Source organism: Panulirus ornatus, chromosome 64 (genome assembly GCF_036320965.1).
Source record: "Panulirus ornatus isolate Po-2019 chromosome 64, ASM3632096v1, whole genome shotgun sequence".
Classification (NCBI taxonomy): domain Eukaryota; kingdom Metazoa; phylum Arthropoda; class Malacostraca; order Decapoda; family Palinuridae; genus Panulirus; species Panulirus ornatus.
This window is the reverse complement of record NC_092287.1, coordinates 4371869-4390836: the sequence shown is the minus strand read 5'-3', so window position 1 is coordinate 4390836 and position 18968 is coordinate 4371869. Positions and strand designations below refer to the sequence as shown.

At 49.4% G+C, this 18968-nt stretch overlaps 2 protein-coding genes across 6 annotated transcripts in view; both read left to right on the top strand.

Annotated features, from left to right (window-relative positions):
* LOC139746350 (uncharacterized) overlaps positions 1–4270 on the top strand; it is a 35389-nt gene extending 31119 nt beyond the window's left edge. For 4 of the 5 annotated variants that reach the window (XM_071657529.1, XM_071657528.1, XM_071657527.1 and 1 more), the window contains exons 2-3: positions 2290–3116; positions 3259–4270. In XM_071657529.1, the coding sequence (XP_071513630.1) occupies positions 2685–3116; positions 3259–4047 (1221 nt within the window). In that variant the 5' untranslated portion in view covers positions 2290–2684 and the 3' untranslated portion in view covers positions 4048–4270. The remainder of the gene's footprint in view (positions 1–2289; positions 3117–3258) is intronic. The other variant, XM_071657525.1, reaches the window with a different exon arrangement.
* Positions 1–18968, top strand: part of LOC139746353 (NADH dehydrogenase [ubiquinone] 1 beta subcomplex subunit 2, mitochondrial-like) — a 246601-nt gene that overhangs the window by 74388 nt on the left and 153245 nt on the right. The window lies entirely within an intron of this gene.

The window sequence follows — 18968 nt, the reverse complement described above, 5'->3', positions numbered from 1 at the left end:
AAATGTTACAGTGAACATTCCAGTTCAGTTATTAGACAGGTGTTATCTGGTGTCGGAGTAAGTTAGCTTTAAGGGAGAGAATGTCCAGCGGAAACTGGTATTCTAGTATCTGAAGTAACTGCTGGGTCAGTCCCTTTACGATCGCAAGCGACCTCACAGACCCAGAAAGCCTCGAAGAGATAATTTGGTTCGACTTTTTTTTTTTTCATTATTATCAAAACAGCTGATAAGTTGGTAGTGTTGAGTGCCATTATTATGAATCGCCATGGGTGTGGGCAGCCATGGGTGTGGGCAGCCATGGGTGTGGGCAGCCATGGGTGCGGGCAGCCATGGGTGTGGGCAGCCATGGGTGTGGGCAGCCATGGGTGTGGGCAGCCATGGGTGTGGGCAGCCATGGGTGTGGGCAGCCATGGGTGCGGGCAGCCATGGGTGTGGGCAGCCATGGGTGTGGGCAGCCATGGGTGTGGGCAGCCATGGGTGCGGGCAGCCATGGGTGTGGGCAGCCATGGGTGTGGGCAGCCATGGGTGTGGGCAGCCATGGGTGTGGGCAGCCATGGGTGTGGTGGACACTGTTAGTGTGGCAAGAGGCAGCTGGGCAGTCATGACGGGGGCAGGTTGTAGTTATTGGCTGCGTGATGCAAGCAACCGGTGAAAGCCGAAGGCTATTAACCCTGGTGCTGGCTGCTGTGACTGTAGCTCGGGCCGGTGAGTCTGGTGCTGGCTGCTGTAACTGTAGCCCAGGAGGTGCCTCCTGCCGCTTGATGCTGCAGCTGGAGAACGAAATGTCGTCCGAGAGAGGGATCCAGACGACTGGAGACCGAAGCCTGACACAGATTGTATTGTCGACCTTAGAGTCGATGTGTGCCCAGGGGATTTCGGGCCAGCGTCACCCAGACCTTCCCCAAGAAACTAGTATTTACAGTTTTTTTTTCTCGTTATTATTTTGTAGTTCCTGCAGCCTCTTATGACCTGACCGCAGACCTTCGCGTTACGATGTGGTCAGCGAGGATGTCAACTTTAGCGTACACTAGTTCTAGGAAACGAACAGATGGGGTCGGGTCACAAGCTCAGACCCTCATACCCAAGGGTTGTGCCATCGTGCTGAAGGGTCGTACGTTCGTGCTAGAGGGTCGCACCGTCGTTTCTCAGGTTAAGGGATGGCGAGACTTCGACTCTATTTAAAGTTGATACAAGATAATGACTGACGGCCGGTACTGCGCGCTACCGGTCGCTGGAATATCGTTCGCCAGCACGGTGGTCGCTGCATCATGCTGTGGTATGGTCACGCAAGCGGATCTCGACCATCTTGGCCGGACGTTGACTGAAAAGTTACAACCAACTGTTTACGTATTGAATAAGCGGCGAGGTGGCTGCACTGAAATAGAAAAATGGAGGAAGACCACCACTCACATGCCGAGTACAATATTTGGGGAAGATTAGATGATATTATTGATAACATGACCTTATAGCCGATATGCTTTTCTTTGTGAATCTTCCTTTTGAAGACTCCAACACCGTCGCTATAGACGGCTGGACTGTGTCAACACGAGTTTTGAAATGAGTCGGGTTAATTGTATATTGTGCGGTGCTCGGGGTGTGGTAATACCCACGCATCTGCTGCTTGTTCGTTGAAGACGCGGGACTGGGTAATCCTCCCCTACTTTATCATAACTTTCAAATAAAGGAACAGAGGAAGGGGCCAAGCGAGGAGTTTTTCCTCAAAGGCCCGCCCAGTCGTGTGGTCATGACTCTTACTTCGCCAAGGCGGGAAACGGCGAGAAGTATGATAAATAATTTCAGCGTACAAAAACTTTTTTTTCTAGCAAGTTCGGAGTGTTGTAGTATCGGTGACACGTATTTTCATCATTACTTAACACGTGTGCTGGCTGGACTGAAAATTTCAATGTAAACATTTCATTTTGTAAAGCATGACGGAACCCATCCCTCAGGCATGACGGAACGACGCTTGAGTACGACAGAACAAGGCATGGGTAGTATTGGCCTGGCCTTTAACTTTGCAGTTAAGGGTCAGGTCAAATGTCATGATGCCGTCATGCCCAAAGGTCCTACCGTTGTGCTCAGTGGTCGTCGTAACGTGCTCAAGGGTCGTACCTTCGTGTTCAGTGGTCGTCGTAACGTGCTCAAGGGTCGTACCTCCGTGTTCAGTGGTCGTCGTAACGTGCTCAAGGGTCGTACCTCCGTGCTCACGGGTTTGATGGTTACGTGAATTTATTGATTTATTGATTTTTTTTTTTTTTTTTTTGATGACCGTTCGCATCATGTTGACAGAGTGAAAAGTTCAGCACAGAGTAGACGTGACTCAAGCTATAAAGTGTTGTGGAAAGGAACGATTGAATCGGCGAACTGATATAACGAAAGAACACGCCTGTGTGCGAGAGCAAGTCGTGTGCGCCCGCTGACGCTCAGACAGACGGCGCTGTGCGTGAGGCTGCACGCGAAGCTCTTTCCCTTCTCCAGGGATGGACGTGATTCACTCTCTCATTATGACCGCGGCAGCAGAAGTCAGCTGTGTCGAGCCGTGAATTACAGTGAGAAGGAGGACACTGAGGAACCCTTTTGGTGAGAGGTAGCAAGGCAGTGAGGGAGAGAGTTGGTGAGAGGTTGTTGTGTGGGATGTAAGGACCATACCCCTCCCCCGAGCACCGCCGCCACGTGGGCCGGGAATGCCGCTGCCAGATCCCTCCTCCTGCCACCACTGCCATATCCATGCTCCCATCCCAGCCCGGGACCTCAAGCGGACCCACCCGCTTCGATCACATTTCATCGAGAAAGATGGAGTCGCGCCCGAGCCCCGGGGTACCGAGCAGAGCCAAAGCAGCTTTAGGAAGAACGTCTCCTTCCTATACAGGAAGATAAGCCGACGGAATGGGAATAACACGCTTAGAAGAAACCAGACTAACGTGTCCATTCCTATACCTCCTCCGCTTCCCACTACCAGAGTGGTCGATGACCGCCCCGCTGTGGTGGTCGACTCCCTGCCGGCGCAGGCCTTCCAGCCCCTCGGGCCAGTGCCTGTCGACGGCAGAGGTAGACATCGACGTCGTGGCCTTGCAGGACTGCAGGCGGTTTTACTTGTCGGTGCATATGCCCTACTGGTAAGACCTCGTGGGTGAGGTGTTTGCCTCATGTTAAAGACAGAGTAAGGTTGATGGATTTACACTGATGTTAGGAACGTAATGTATTGCCCTGCTGAACATTATGATGTTTTCTAAGTACCTTTTTTGTCTTATTTTACAGTTAGTTCTGGCCGTAGTGATCGGCGTTGTCCTGAGCCAGGGCGGCCGCCAGCGGGCAATCCGTCCATTACCCCCTCGTCCCGTCTTCGAAGGTGCTTCTCTTGTCACGCAGCAGCCCGTTAGAATATCCCGACCAAGGGCTCCCGCTCCTCCTCCCAGAGTCGTCCGGCTCCGTCCTTCCAACAACTCCCCCCGACCTCTACCCACGAAGGAGCCGGACTTTGACTATTACGATAGCAACCAGGACATAACCCTTGTGCCTAACCCCGTGAGTGCTCCTCCCCGGTCCCCTCCCACCTCTCCTCCTGTATCATTCAGGCCTCAGCCGGCCCCTGCACCCCAAGTACCCCCACCACAATCCATCAGCCAGAGGCGTTCTCCTACGTCACAGGCTCGGAGGACCAACGTGCCTTTAAGGAATGTCGACGAGGATTTCCAGCTGCAGACGGAGAAGCCAGTTCGTGGACGCAAGGAGCCCGAAGTGAAGATCCTCAAGTCTTGGTCTCACCATAACGCCGACGGTACTTTCTCCTGGGGCTACATCAATGCGGACGGCTCCTTCAAGAACGAAACCCGTGGCCTGGACTGCGTCGTCCGCGGAGTGTACGGCTACGTGGAGAAGGAGACAGGACAACAGCTATCCTTCCCATACGAGTCTGGCAACCCATGTGACCCCGACGCCCCGGATTACTACTACGACTATGACCTTAACACGATGCCCGGCGACGAGGCCGCGGAGGTACGAAGCCAGCCGGGGTCTTCAGGTACCACGTTCCGCCGCCAGGGTTGACCTGCGCCAACAGGCTGCCCGCCTCATGCTTTCCCATGTAGCTTCCAATGTAGCTCACCATCCAGCCAACAGTTTATAGTACATGACGACATTATCCTTCCACCGGCCAACAACACCAGCTGGTCACACGTTGACCATCTTCTGCTTCAGATATGTCGTCATCAGCTGTTGATGTAAAGCTATATTTATCGTATGTTGTAAATTTAAATACAAGACAATTGTATGTTGACTTTCTCTACCCATCCCCCAGTATGTATCCAGAATTTCACTAAAAATACTTATAAATACAAATAGCAGAAATGTTAGATTGAGACACAAGTATTAGGATGTACGTGGTAATATGACAACAAGCTTATGGTGACCTGCTGGTCTTGACCTATGGCCAGCGTCAGTCACTTCATGATCTTTATGTTTGTACTTGTGCTTCTAGTGTGCTTTTGGACAAGAACGTGTATGATGACTGAAGGAAACGTAGTCTAAACTCCCTTAACACAGTGTTATGACTTTATGCACGATGGGACGAACCCCTTGACTTGTAAGGGCCAGGTTGAGGCCACGCTGTCATACCCAAGGATCGTAACGTCTTGCTCAAGGGTCGTACCGTCGTGCTGAGTGGTTATGTCATTGTGCTCATGAGGTTATTGGTGTAATTAGGACCTCCAGACTAACTTTGCTCCATCATATCTAGTTTCCTCTCCGGCCGATCTTTCTCCGTTGTTGTTGATGGATCAACCTCCTCATCTTTCTCCATCAACTGCGATGTCCCTCAAGGTTTTGTCCTGTCTCCTACCCTTATTTTTTTTCCTTTTTATCAATGATTTCCCTTCAACAAATAGCCAAATGCATTCATATGCTGACGACTCAACTCTGAATTCCTCTGCATCCTTCAAATCTGCTCTTTCTTTTGTCACTCGATCTGCATCCTCGTCTCGACACAATTTCCCCAGTAAACTCAGACTTGGACAGGTTATCTCAGTTGGGTAGACGAAATCTAGTTAAATCTATTGCCTCTAAGACATTCAAAAATTTCTCACAACTTTCCTCTCCTTCGACAGAGTTGTCATTCCACTTCTTGACTCAGTGAACATACTGTGTAACATTGTAACATCCACCTCAATTTTGGAAACCTCACTTAACGGAAATAGCTCAATCTGCCTGTAGGAAGATGGGAATCCTGCATAGAAGTCGAAATTTCTTTTCTTCTGAACAGTCGCTCCGTTTATACAAAGGACTGATTCGTCCTTTATACGGAGTACTGCTCCACATCTGAGGTGGTTCTCGCTCTGCATCCTTACTTGACAAGAGTTGAGCCTGAAGCGGTCCGACTTATCACCTCTCCCATGCTAACTTCCAAACCTGACCCTCGTGCTCTACGCCCCGCTGTTGGTTCTCTCCTACTGAAATACTGGACCAGACTGATCCAGAACTTTGAAATTCACAGTCTCCTAGGGTTATACTGATCCACACGTCACCTCTCGGAAATATACTGATCCACACGCTACCACCTGGAAATATACCGATCCACACGCCACCACCTGGGAATATACTAATCCACTTGCCACCTCCTGGGAATATACCGATCCACATGCCACCTTCTAGGAATAAACTGATCCACATGCCACCTTCAGAGAATAAACTGAGGAAAAGTATTGTGAACTTGAGGATAAAGATATTGTGAGAACAGGATATAGTGAAGATAAGCGGGCAGTGAATATGATAGGAGAGTGAAGGTAAGAGTGTCATGAAAAATGAGTTGGCAGGGAGTAGTGATCATGAGGACCTAACGAAGATAAGGGTTTGGGGAAGATTACAGTATACACAGTGTAGTTCAGGGAAGATTTTATTGTCTTTCTTGGCCCTCCAGATCATCTCAAGTTAGGGATGAAGGTCGTGCGCAGGCTGGCCGTAGCCAGTACAAATAATGATCATGTTATTACTTTCTCCTGCTGAGAGCTTGGCTACATATGTGACCCCAGGATTAGCTCGGCCACGCCACCACACCCGGCAAGCTGCTGCGTCACAGGATTATTACTGTGTGGTCTTTGGCAGCTCAAGGGTGGGCCGTTTTGATAACTGTGCTTCGTTGCCACAAAGCTTGAAGCTCTCCACTCTTTCGTGTCCTTTCCTAACAACTGTGACTTGGCACTGAATGACAGATATTCCACTTCCTCCAAACTATTTAGAATACTTTTCCCCATCTCTTCTTTCTCCCTCTCATTAACCCTCTTTATATTTCAGTTAAGTCCTGGCCTTGGTGTGGCCTTTGCCTGTGACTGGAACCTAAAAGAAAAAGAAAGAAAAGAAGCGTTGTTCTGCGGGTAAGGCAGGCGATTAGCCTAGCGTTTCCAGTGAAGAACTGGTTTTGAGCAGAATACCTTACATATATGATTTGATATTACTATTTTACATCACAGTTTTACTCAAAACACAAGAGGAATTTACGTTTTACGGTATGATGATAATTCGTTCTTTCAAAATATGTTGTAAAACAGCGGCTGGTGGTCTGTGGGCATCAGTATAGGCTCAGTGGTGGGAAGGATTGCGCTGATGCGCAGCCAGGCAATGGCGGGTGTTGAACACTTGTTATGACGCTCGAGAGCCTCCCACCTACCCACAATCTGTCTACCCAGATCAGACTGCGTCTGCGCAACGGACGGAGAGAAGAGTGTAAGACAGACCAGAGACTACAAACTGCGACCCTGGGCAGCTGGTTAACGTGTGTTCATTCCAGCAGATGGACGAAAGTGGTGGTTCCAGCTAGACCGAGGCTCGGACATGGGAGACCAACCTTCATTGTGCGAGGGGGTTGTCAGTCCGCTGCAGTTGATCGTGGCCTTACTGACCCCCTCCTCCCTCCTCCTGCACTCACAATGGTTACATGCGAAGATATTCATGAATGGCTTGTTTGATATATTGGAATGGAATATACGCAAGTGATCAGTTGTGGACACGGCTGGTAGTGTCCAATAATCCACCAGTCCACATATTCCAGGCCGGAGTAACTCTATTATACTCGAGTACTTCCGAGTCGTTCAGTGTATGACACTGTAAGAGAGTGGGATTCACCTCGTCACTGTACACTGTACAGGGCTTTCGCCAGAGACCTGCATATCAGAGCTGGTATGTTGAGATATATATATATATATATAAATAAGGATCTGAACCCTTTATTATGATGCCATTTGTGGGTTTAACTGGTATTGGATATTTGATTTATTGATTGAAGACTGTGTGTGTGTGTGTGTGTGTGTGTGTGTGTGTGTGGTGATTGATACCTTCCCAGTTGTCTTAAAGTGATTCACTGACATGGTTTATGATAGCCGTGCGTGGTGCCTGGAACGATATGAATTACGGCAGTTAACCTCTCAAGCACGACTATGCGACCCCTGGATATGGTGACCTGGGTCAGGTCTGAAGCTAACACCCAAGCTTGTGTGACAATTTCACCGTTCGATTGGACAGTTCCAACTGAGGTTGTCACTAAACAAACGATTCACCGCCAACGAGTCGTCGTCTGAGTGAGTGATGGATTATACCCATCACTTCACCCTTGCCCTGTGTGAGTGAGTGATGGATTATACCCATCACTTCACCCTTGCCCTGTGTGAGAGAGTGATGGATTATACCCATCGCTTCACTCTTGCCCTGTGTGAGTGAGTGATGGATTATACCCATCACTTCACACTTGCTTGTCAGTCTGGGATGAACACAGTGTACAGAAGTGAGAGCACATGGAAGACCGACGTGTTCTGGGGGAGCAGCCGACTGTGCTAGCGATGGAAGGAGGCTTTCCAATCCAAGCGGCGTCGTGGATAGTATTTTTAGCAGTCAAACCGGCCCGGAAGTGGAACACAAGCGGCCGTTTACGGTGTTTACCAGCGGCTCCCTCCTTCAGGAACCCCGCGTCCTCGCGCCGGTCACACGCTGCTACAACTTTCATCCCCAAGGATGCTCGTGGGCACAGGAGTGCAGGCAGTAACGCAGGCAGGATTCTAAACCGGTATCCACTAAAACTAGTCATGGATGTCCATTTCAACGCCGGAGCCACGCTATACGCCAGCTCTGCCTTTGGGGAAGTGCTGCAGCGCCGACGTGGCTGGAGGGGAAGGCAGCACAGTAGTGGTGAGGAGGAAGTGTGTGCTTGGCACCCACTCGTCACCAGCACCAACCGAGGCATGTTCACCAGGCCTGAAGGTGTTCTTTGGGGGATAATACGCTCACGCATCTCCCTGCAAGATGGACGTGCACTTAGCCTCTCTGAGGCCTGGGTTGGTTATCGCGCGGGCGAGGTAGTGTCCTCTGACCTGGAGGAGAAAGTGCGATCTCGTCACCATATTTCTCAAAAGTAATTAAAAGAATTTATAAGATGTGTTTTTGGTCCTTGTGATGCATGACAGTAATACTAGTTATAAGAATATATTCTGTTTCACATGGGTAAGACCATCTTTGCCACAGGCAGGATATGGTAACAGTTCTCCCAGATATTGTAGGCAGGTGTTATTCTAGCGTCACACCAACACCCTCAGCATCACAAGTCGACGGATCATGGACTTCGATGTGGCGAGCATTACCAGCCTGGCCATCACTCGATGCTCCACACACACGCACACTCGCGTTGAACGGCCATTCCCGAGGGACAAGATGGTGTGATGGCGTACCTTCCCACCTCGCCAGGGAGGCGCTGGCCTCCAGTCATGACTGTCAGGACCCACAGGGACGTGGGGGACTACAGTCATCCTCGCCATTTATCATGATACTTTCACACGGGAACAACAACAGCCAAAAAAGTGGCAATCGTAAACGCTTGAATCAAGATGCACACGACGACACAGAACTTAACGCAGGATTTATGGGTTGGTGAACCTCCTGCGTCGCAATAGCGTCGTTGAGACCCCTCTCATCACAAGGGAGGTGTGAGGGAGTTATGAGTGGAAACCGGTGTGATAGAGTGCGTGTGGTCACACCCACCGGCCTGGGCCTACAGGCTTCACCACACTCCAGGGCGGCCGCCACACGCACTCTCTCTTGCACGAGTGTACGACTTGTTTACCTTCGTTGATGATCTCACCCGTGACTTTCTTATATAGTCTCTTGAGGTGAGTCTCCTCCTCCTCCTCCTCCTCCTCCTCTTACTACTACTACTACTACTACTACTACTACTGCTATTACTACTACTACTACTACTACTATTACTACTACTACTTCTACTGCATTGGAAAGACCTGATGGGTACTGAGGTGGCGTATATGCGTGGAAAGAAAAACTGGGGGTGGATGTGGCAGACCTAGGGCAACGTAAAAGGAGGAAAATGTAAATATGGAGGATAAAGTGAGGGGATACAGACCGAGGAGAGATGGCTGTCAAGTGTAGCTAAAAATCGGTATTTAATTACATTTTTTCTCTACCGTAAGAGGCAGAGAGGATGGGGGATTCTACGACCGCGGGACGCCTATCTCTGGAATTTTCTGTACTATCGTACATCTTGTTCAGCTTATGTTTGCTGTCCACATTCATGATATCATAACTCTGCTCCTCCATCCATGCGCTATCCAACAGCTATCTAACTTACTTTCATGTTATGACCCGTGGTTGCCCCGACCTTCCATTTGTCGACCAATTGTGCACTGATTAGAGCAGGCATTCCACCCTTCATCTTACCATCACCTAGGAATACCCTCAGCTTTACCCAGGGGGGTCCAAAGCTTTGCTGTACCTAGCGGACCCGTTAGCTGTCCCCAAGGGGTAACTTTAGCTGTACCCAGGGTATCCCATAGCTGTACCCAGGTTATTCCATAGCCTGTATATAGAGGTCCGTTGGTTTCAGCCGGGAGGTCCCTTAGTTGTATTCAGGGGGTCCGTTAGTTGTACTCAGGTGGTCCGTTAGCTGTACTCAGGTGGTCCGTTAGCTGTACCCATGGTAGGTACAGTACAGGCACTCAGTTCCTCTGGTCTACACGGACTTGTCATAGCGAGTAACACAAACGCTTGCTAGGATGAAGCATTCCCACACGGCTTTCCCAGCTCCGCTGCTTTCCCGGGTGAAGCAACCAGTCGCATGGCTGTCTCGGCTCCCACCACCGGCTTGCACGGCTTTCCCGGTTACCCCTACCTGGCACGCCCTCGGGGTTGACCGGTTCCCTCCAGCCGGAGAAGCAGGTACCTGGCGGGCCTTGGTGGGCGTCGTCCCAGTCGTGTGGCACCAGCAGGGAACACATGGGGACTTTACTGCTCATTTTACCGGGGCCTTCTTGCCATACTGCCCACGACAACGCTTCATCTGTGGCCATCTGGTGCTTTATGGATGTATGAAGACACACACACACACGTACAATATGGGACCCCTTGAGCGTAGAACTTTCCTGTGGTAATTACACATTTGCAGTCACTTACGCTTATGTCTGTAAATTCCCTGGGATATATTGGGTTATATAAGCTGTCGATAATAGATTTTTTTTGCTCATCATTTCTAAAATATATTGATGAGAAGGCAAATGATTTGGATAACTCACATGAGGCAGTTAGAGTGTTGCCATGGTTGACGAAGGTGGATGACGACGGGTGGGAGAGAGCTCCTACCATCAACTAATGAAATATATATATATATATATATATATATATATATATATATATATATATATATATATATATATATATATATATATATATATATTTCATGTATATATATATATATATATGCTCTTTCCTGGTAAGTATTTATTTACGTTTGACTGTGAGCACTAGAGAGGAACGCAACCGGTTTGAGAAAGAGGAGTGGGACATGTGTACAGGAAGGAGACGGGGAGTGTTGGGCTCTGTGAATTGTGAAGCAGATGAAAGTGAGAAGAATGAGGAGAGGAGGAGAGTTTTTGTGGCTTGTGTCACTGGCATGAAAGTGAAGTTTTTTTTCTTCCTTGCGACGTCTTGGGTCTCAGGAGAACAATCGAGTGGGGAGAAAATAGTTCCATAGTGGAGGTGGAGTGATGAGAGTACGGTGCAGGGTGATGGAGGTGGAGTGATGAGAGTACGGTGCAGGGTGATGGAGGTGGAGTGATGAGAGTACGGTGCAGGGTGATGGAGGTGGAGTGATGAGAGTACGGTGCAGGGTGATGGAGGTGGAGTGATGAGAGTACGGTGCAGGGTGATGGAGGTGGAGTGATGAGAGTACGGTGCAGGGTGATGGAGGTGGAGTGATGAGAGTACGGTGCAGGGTGATGGAGGTGGAGTGATGAGAGTACGGTGCAGGGTGATGGAGGTGGAGTGATGAGAGTACGGTGCAGGGTGATGGAGGTGGAGTGATGAGAGTACGGTGCATAAGGTTTGAGTCTGTCGACTGACGAGACTTCTGCATAGACGGGAAGGCTGGCTGGTGCACGTACAGGGGCTGGTAAGGAGAAGCAGTTGGTGTTTAGGCTCCCTGGACGACCCCAGCACGGGACGGAGGAGCGCAGTGGAGATGTGCATGTAACGATAGGGTCATGTCCTGGCGAAAGGTGGCGGTAAAGGAGGAAGGGGGTGGTGTTGTGGGTCAGCATGACGGGCAGGAGGGTGTCTCCCGTGGGTGGTGTGGGCACACGACGGAGATGTGGACGTGAAGTAAAAGCTTACCAGGGATATTGTTTACATTGCTGCTGAATGTCAACACACACACACACACACACACACACACACACACACACACACACACACACACGACTGGTCGAAGGTATCGCCTTGTATTCGTGTTTGTTTACAGAATGTGTCAGGATTATTATCAATACAATGGCGATTATCTCCTCTCTCGTTCTGCTGTCTTGCCGCACGCATCACGTCCGACCCACACCTCTCCCTTCTCCAGCTTTAAGCTTTTAAAAGCGGGACGACTCGAGCCTTGGTTATTGATAAGGTGGACCTTGACCCTGACGCTTAAGGGTCTGGTCAAGGGCTGAGCCATCGTGCACAAGGGCCGTACCGACGCGTCGTGTCCCTAAGAGCTGACTATGAGACAGGTCTTGCCTTACCCCCTTGACGTCATTTGAAGTCACGGGAGCGTCTGGGAAGTGTGACATCACAGCAGTGAAGACTTGCCACGCGTTACCTCTGCCCTCATGATACAGCCGTCTATTTTCTCTGTAGTACTCGGCGCCCAGCCCTTCCGCGTTAAATGTATCATACCACTTTTTTTCCCCCCCATGAGCGCAGCATGTTGTACCCCTCCTAGAGTTCCCGCTACCTCGTCAGGGTGAAGATCTGCTGGAAGCACAAGCGCCGTCCTTCTGGGTTCTTCCTTGTTCTCCTCAGACCTCTGCTCTCGAGACGGTTCCCTCTCCTCCCTCCTCCTCCTCTTCCTCCTCCTCCTCTCACCTGCACATATGGTGTACATATTGTGAAATAGGCGCGTGTTGTATTAACGATCGCTGTATGTATCTTGATACAGTAGCTATTGTATATGTATATTTATATCTCATTCCACGGTGCATGATCTCCCAGCCGTAACGTCACGTGGACTGCGTGACAAGGACCTGTGTACTTCCTCTACTGTCTCTCATGCAGGTAGATCTGCTCTTGAGACCCCACACCGTCATCCTGCTCGAGGTTAGATTCGCACTTCTCGTCTTCTCCAGACGTTCCTCCCTCCCTCTGCTCTTATGTACGTCTATATATCACATATCACATCTTCACTCTCGTCTCCCGCCTTCAGTAAAGCCTCAAAGACAACTCCCATCGTTGAATATTTCCATATTTTTGGACTCGGGGACTCAGGTTAGAGAATCCCAGTCCCGCCACATTTGCATAAAGACTTAAGGAGTCCTTCGCGGGCGGCCTGCACCTGCTGAAGGGGGCCGGGTCGCGTCCCTCACATTTATCCAGTGGTAAACACTCGCTTGATCTCAAGGGTCAAGTCCCTTTCTGGCCCAGTGACTCTTGCAGCCTGGGACACGCCCTCAGCTCCTTCTCTCTCTCTCTCTCTCTCTCTCTCTCTCTCTCTCTCTCTCTCTCTCTCTCTCTCTCTCTCTCTCTCTCTCTCTCTCTCTCTCTTTTTTTCTTTTTTTTTGTCGCTGTCTCCCGCGTTTGCGAGGTATATATATATATATATATATATATATATATATATATATATATATATATATATATATATATATATATACGAACAACGCTAAACCTTTATGCTGAAGATTAAGATGTGCAAAACCCTGTAGTTATTTGTACGTTTCAGCTCGCATGAGACTGTTTGTTGAAACACACTTCGGAAGGCTAGTTTCGTGCAGACTCACCCTTAGCCCATCATGCACTCACCCTTGGCCCATCATGCACTCACCCTTGGCCTTTCGTCCTGACACGACCTCCAGGCGAGCATGACCCTGGTCAGGGCAAGCATTGACTGAGGCTTAAGTCTCTGGCCTTCTGCAGGCAGCGTTCCACGGAGAGAGAGAGAGAGAGAGAGAGAGAGAGAGAGAGAGAGAGAGAGAGAGAGAGAGAGAGAGAGAGAGAGAGAGAGAGAGCCGGGCTACTAGTGTGGAACTGTACAGTCCAACACCCAGCTCCCCACGCACACCACTGCTTGGGTGCAAGCAGGAGGCGGACCGTGAGCTGGACGGTACTACGACCGCTGAACACGATGGTACGATTCTGAAGTACGGCGGCACGACCTTAGATCGGGCCGTACTGCCGTGCTCAGGGGGTCGTGAGATGGGCACCGGTTCATCATCCACCACAGACCAGTCCGTCATCCACCACACACCAGACCCGTCATCCACCATAGACCAGCCCGTCCTCCACCACACACGCAGCTCAGGCCAATCTTGAGTCCACATCTTCGTCAGCGGTCGAGGAGGAGGAAGTGGATGTTGGGTGAGCCCAAGTAACAGCGTGGATGAACACAAGGTCATCCACGCGTAGCTGAGAACATCCAGGCTGTGAGCACTTATGAGTCCAGGCTGACTCTACGCCCTCATCATGTACACCTGGCAGAGGGGCGGTCACTGGTAGTGGGATGTGGATTGGGATTGGTTGGGATGTTCATGGGGATCGCCTGGGATAACTACAGTTAATGGCAAAAATGTTTTTTATTTTTCTCCCGGGTCGTAGTATTGATGTTTCTTGGGATTGACTGGGATGTTTACAGGGACTGGGGTGGGATGTGGTGTAAGGCTAGGTCGTCATGCCCCAGGGTCGTGTTCTAGGGTCGTACCTTCGTAATCAGAGGTCGTACCGTCATGCGTAAGGGGTTAGAACGTATAAGGAAAGTGGGGAACTATTGATGGATTTTTTAATTATCATTATTATTTATTGGTTTATCTCGTTGTACTGATCTGTGACGGGTAACCAGGAAGTGGACGAGCCTGAGAATTAGTCGGCCTTCAGGCTTGAGCGAAGAGACGAAAGAAAAAAGGTAAAGAGGAAGAATCTCATAGAACACCCATTGAAAACGGGTATAACGGGAGGCATATCCCATTTTCTGTTTCTAGGCCTCTTGGATACTAATGACGGGAGCAAAATAGAGAATGGAACAGCTGACGAAGGGAGGCTTCATACGTAAGCCTTGTAGACACGCACTCATGGTCTTGGGTATGGCGTGTGTCAACACTTTGGAGGGTTTGACCAAACTCAGATTTTAGGTAAAAAATTGGTCTTTTACGTCGCAGTGAAGCCGAAAACTCGTTGAGCGTACGTTGTGTGGACGCTCCCACGGGCTAAAGGCGAGACCTGACCACTGGTGACGTCATCTGATGACCTTCAACCATGAACGGCGCAATTCGTGAGGGGATGACTGACCACTCCTCAAGATCGAGATGAACTGCTCCAGTCTGGGTCATTAATGAGGAGCCCGATCACTCGTATCTGTCTAATACACTACGAACCACGAGTCCTTCTCGTCGCATTGCCTTCCCCCCAAGCAAGAATACGGAAGGTAGACTGATTTCTACATTCTGCCAGTCTCTGCTTGTAGACTCCGTTCTCTTGCGACGTGAGAACCTTAGCTGACGCCACCACACACCTGGTGGTGCGTTACTACACCTAGGCATGGAATATTTCGTAGCTGTGGCTCTTCCCGTCTTGCCATCATGGGTGCAGGTGGTAGGTGTGTGTTGATGGAGGAGGCGATTCCTTCCTCCAGCCCAGGCACCAGCAGCACAGCCTTGCTCTAGTTACTCCCCAACCTTCAACTCTCTCTCTCTCTCTCTCTCCTCCGTATGACACCCGCAGGCTTATCTCCTCCCCAGCATTATCCTAGACTTCCTTCAGTGCCATCTCTCTTGGTCATATATGTCAACAGCATCCATGATTTTGTCTTCACTATCGCACTGTGTCAACACCTTGGCCATGACACTCTGCCACACCTTCACCAGCACACCCGCCAACACCTTCACCAGTACACCCGCCAACACCTTCATCAGTACACCCGCCAACACCTTCATCAGCACTCTTGGTCAGTACTGCATTTGGGAAAGAAAGTCATGTGGAACGAAGCTCGTAAGAGATTTTTACGAGAGGATGAAGTCCCTTGGAAAAAAAAGTGAGGGAAGGCTATGTGGAATATTCGTATCTGGACCGCCAGAAAGCGTTTGACGCTGTCGCATGGGGGCTGATGAAGAAACTGGATCACTTGGCAGGAATGAGGGAGAGAGAGAGACTCCGTCAGCGATAGAAGATGTGTATCTTAATGGAAGGGAACAGCGGACGCGTGTCTGAGGAGACTCCTTTAACTGGGGTGGGATCAGTAGCGGAGTACCGCAGGGGTATGTTTTGGGACCATTTCTTTTGCTATATGTGAACGACTTGTCTCATGTTATGGACACCCGACCTGAATCTGTTTGCAGATGATGGGGTCATATATGTAGATAATTACATATTAACTCTTCTGCCTTCACCTTTACACATGCAGGTTTTCACCCGTGCCACTGAGGTCAAGTGTGTGTGTATGTGTTTCGTAATTGACATATTTATCCTGAGGAGGAACCGAGACATGCCCCTGGGGAAGGCCACTGGAGCCACTCGTCAGCTGGGTGACGACAACACTGCTGAGCAAACATATATAGTAATAGTTGTGTTGTATCACAGATGCGTTATCACTTGCCTATGATGGTGTGCCGGAGTCTTACAGAGTCTGGTATTTACGGGAAGGTGTTTGATATTATAGGAACGGCTGAAGACATTGTGAGACAAAGAGTCACCGATGTGAGAAGGATTCAGATATTGTCTGTATAAAGAAGGGCGAGACGTGAAATTCCTGGTCTGTGTAAGGTAAGGGTCAAGGTCACTCTTGTCAACAATGGGGTGTTGGACCATGAGAGAGATACGTGTACACGTGTGTGGGATGGCATTGTTATCCCCGGTGTAAAGTCTTTATTTTGGTTTATTGATCTTGCTGGCTGGACACACTGGTGGCTAGACCTGAAGGGGAACAGACAGACACAGAAGTGGGTAGGTATACAGACAGGCATACAATATTCTCTCTCTCTCTCTCTCTCTCTCTCTCTCTCTCTCTCTCTCTCTCTCTCTCTCTCTCTCTCTCTCTCTCTCTCTCTCTCTATCTATCTATCTATCTATCTATCTATCTATATAGACAAAGAGAGAGAGAGAGAGAGAGACAAGAGAGAGAGAGAGAGAGAGGGAGGGGGTTAGAGTTCAGTATCAAATGCCTGTGTAAACTTGAGTGAACTTTTAAGTTGGTGACATTTGGCAGGAAGCAGGACTGTCGTGTTGGTGAACCTCAGGGCAAGCATCAGTCTGCTGCTGGTCCCATGTGTTGTCCCGCGCGGTCCCACCGGGGGGTAATGTATTACCATGTGTTGTCCCGTGCGGTCCCACCGGGGGGTAATGTATTACCTCAGGTAAGGGGAATAAAGGAGAGTCAGGGAAGGTGGGTATTCCTGTGGCGTTGTGGGTAATCCTCTGGTGCTGTGGGTAACCTGCGGTGTTGTGGGTAATCCTCTGGTACTGTGGGTAGCTTGTGGTATTGTGGGTAATCCTCTGGTACTTTGGGTAACCTGTGGTGTTGTGGGGTAACTTGTGGTGATGTGGGTAACCTGTGATGTTGTGGGTAACTTGTGGTGATGTGGGTAACCTGTGATGTTGTGGGTAACTTGTGGTGATGTGGGTAACCTGCGGTGTTGTGGGTAATCCTCTGGTACTGTGGGTAGCTTGTGGTATTGTGGGTAATCCTCTGGTACTTTGGGTAACCTGTGGTGTTGTGGGGTAACTTGTGGTGATGTGGGTGACACAGGCGTACGTACAAGGTGCAGGCTGCTACTAGAACCTCCCTTTCCCACAGCTTTCCATGTAGCTGTGTTAGCTCAAGAGACAGCTGTGTTAGCTCCGAGACAGCTGTGGTCGGGTTCATACCCACTCTTGCCCACCACAGCTGTGGTGGTGTGGGTCGAGGTCGGCCACAGACATCTCTTCGCCTCACCAACTTTCTATCTATTCAAAAACTGGCAGCGGGTGCTGACTTATCACACCAGATAATAGATCATGTACATATTAGTTACATATGACAATGTACTTCAGTACTGCACGTCGAAGAACGGATTTGTTACATGAGCTAAAATTATGTAGTATTACATATATGTTTGTAGCACTGAAGATTGTATGATATTATGTTGTCAAACTATATCATGCTGGAAATTGATATTGGCTGTTGGCAGGGTATCCAGGTGCATGACTGTTGGTAGGTAGTGGCTGTTGGTAGGGTGTCCAGGTGCATGACTGTTGGTAAGGGGTGGCTGTTGGCAGGGTGTCCATGTGCAGCAGGACTGTTGGCAGGGAATGGCTGTTGGCAGGACTCTGCAACCCTTGAAGGTCGCGGACTAACGCAATGTCAAACCCAACAGTGGAAATAGAACACCAGTGGGAAAGTGGAACCACTTGTACCCCCTGACACCCACAGCCATCACTGGCTATTGTCTGACAACAGTGGTATCCCCCCCTGGCACCCACGGCCATCACTGGTTGGTGTCTGACAACAGCTTGTACCTCCTGTTGGTGTAAGGAGTCCTGCCTCACGCTGTGAACCCCAAATTTCCATCACGTATCCCCAGTTACATGTGTCCCAGTTTGAATACTGGAGTTACCCCATCATTACGTAATTATAAGCCTTCGTCCAGCCATCAGTCTGATTGGAAACCAATAATTCTTGGGGCGGTCGTATGTATGTTCCTGAGTCAGACCTTCATGGAGGGAAAGAGAAAACGGTATTTTTACTTTTGTACATCACATCTTTTTCGTGATTTTTCTCCATTATTGTTATTTTTAGTAGTAGTAGTGGTAGTAGTGGTGGTGGTGGTGCTAGTGGTAGTAGTAGTAGTAGTAGTAGTAGTGGTGGTGGTGGTGCTAGTGGTAGTAGTAGTAGTAGTAGTAGTAGTGGTGGTGGTGGTAGTAGTAGTAGTAGTAGTAGTAGTAGTAGTGGTGGTGGTGGTGCTAGTGGTAGTAGTAGTAGTAGTAGTAGTAGTGGTGGTGGTGGTAGTAGTAGTAGTAGTAGTAGTAGTAGTAGTGGTGGTGGTGGTAGTAGTAGTAGTAGTAGTAGTAGTAGTAGTAGTGGTGGTGGAAGTGGTAGTAGTAGTAGTAGTAGTAGTAGTGGTAGTGGCAGTAGTAGTGGTAGTAGTAGTAGTAGTAGTAGTAGTAGTGGTGGTGGTGGTAGTAGTAGTAGTAGTAGTAGTAGTAGTGGTGGTGGAAGTGGTAGTAGTAGTAGTAGTAGTAGTAGTAGTAGTGGTGGTGGTGGTAGTAGTAGTAGTAGTAGTAGTAGTAGTAGTAGTGGTGGTGGAAGTGGTAGTAGTAGTAGTAGTAGTAGTAGTAGTGGTAGTGGCAGTAGTAGTGGTAGTAGTAGTAGTAGTAGTAGTAGTGGTGGTGGTGGTGGTAGTAGTAGTAGTAGTAGTAGTAGTAGTAGTAGTGGTGGTGGTGGTAGTAGTAGTAGTAGTAGTAGTAGTGGTAGTGGCAGTAGTAGT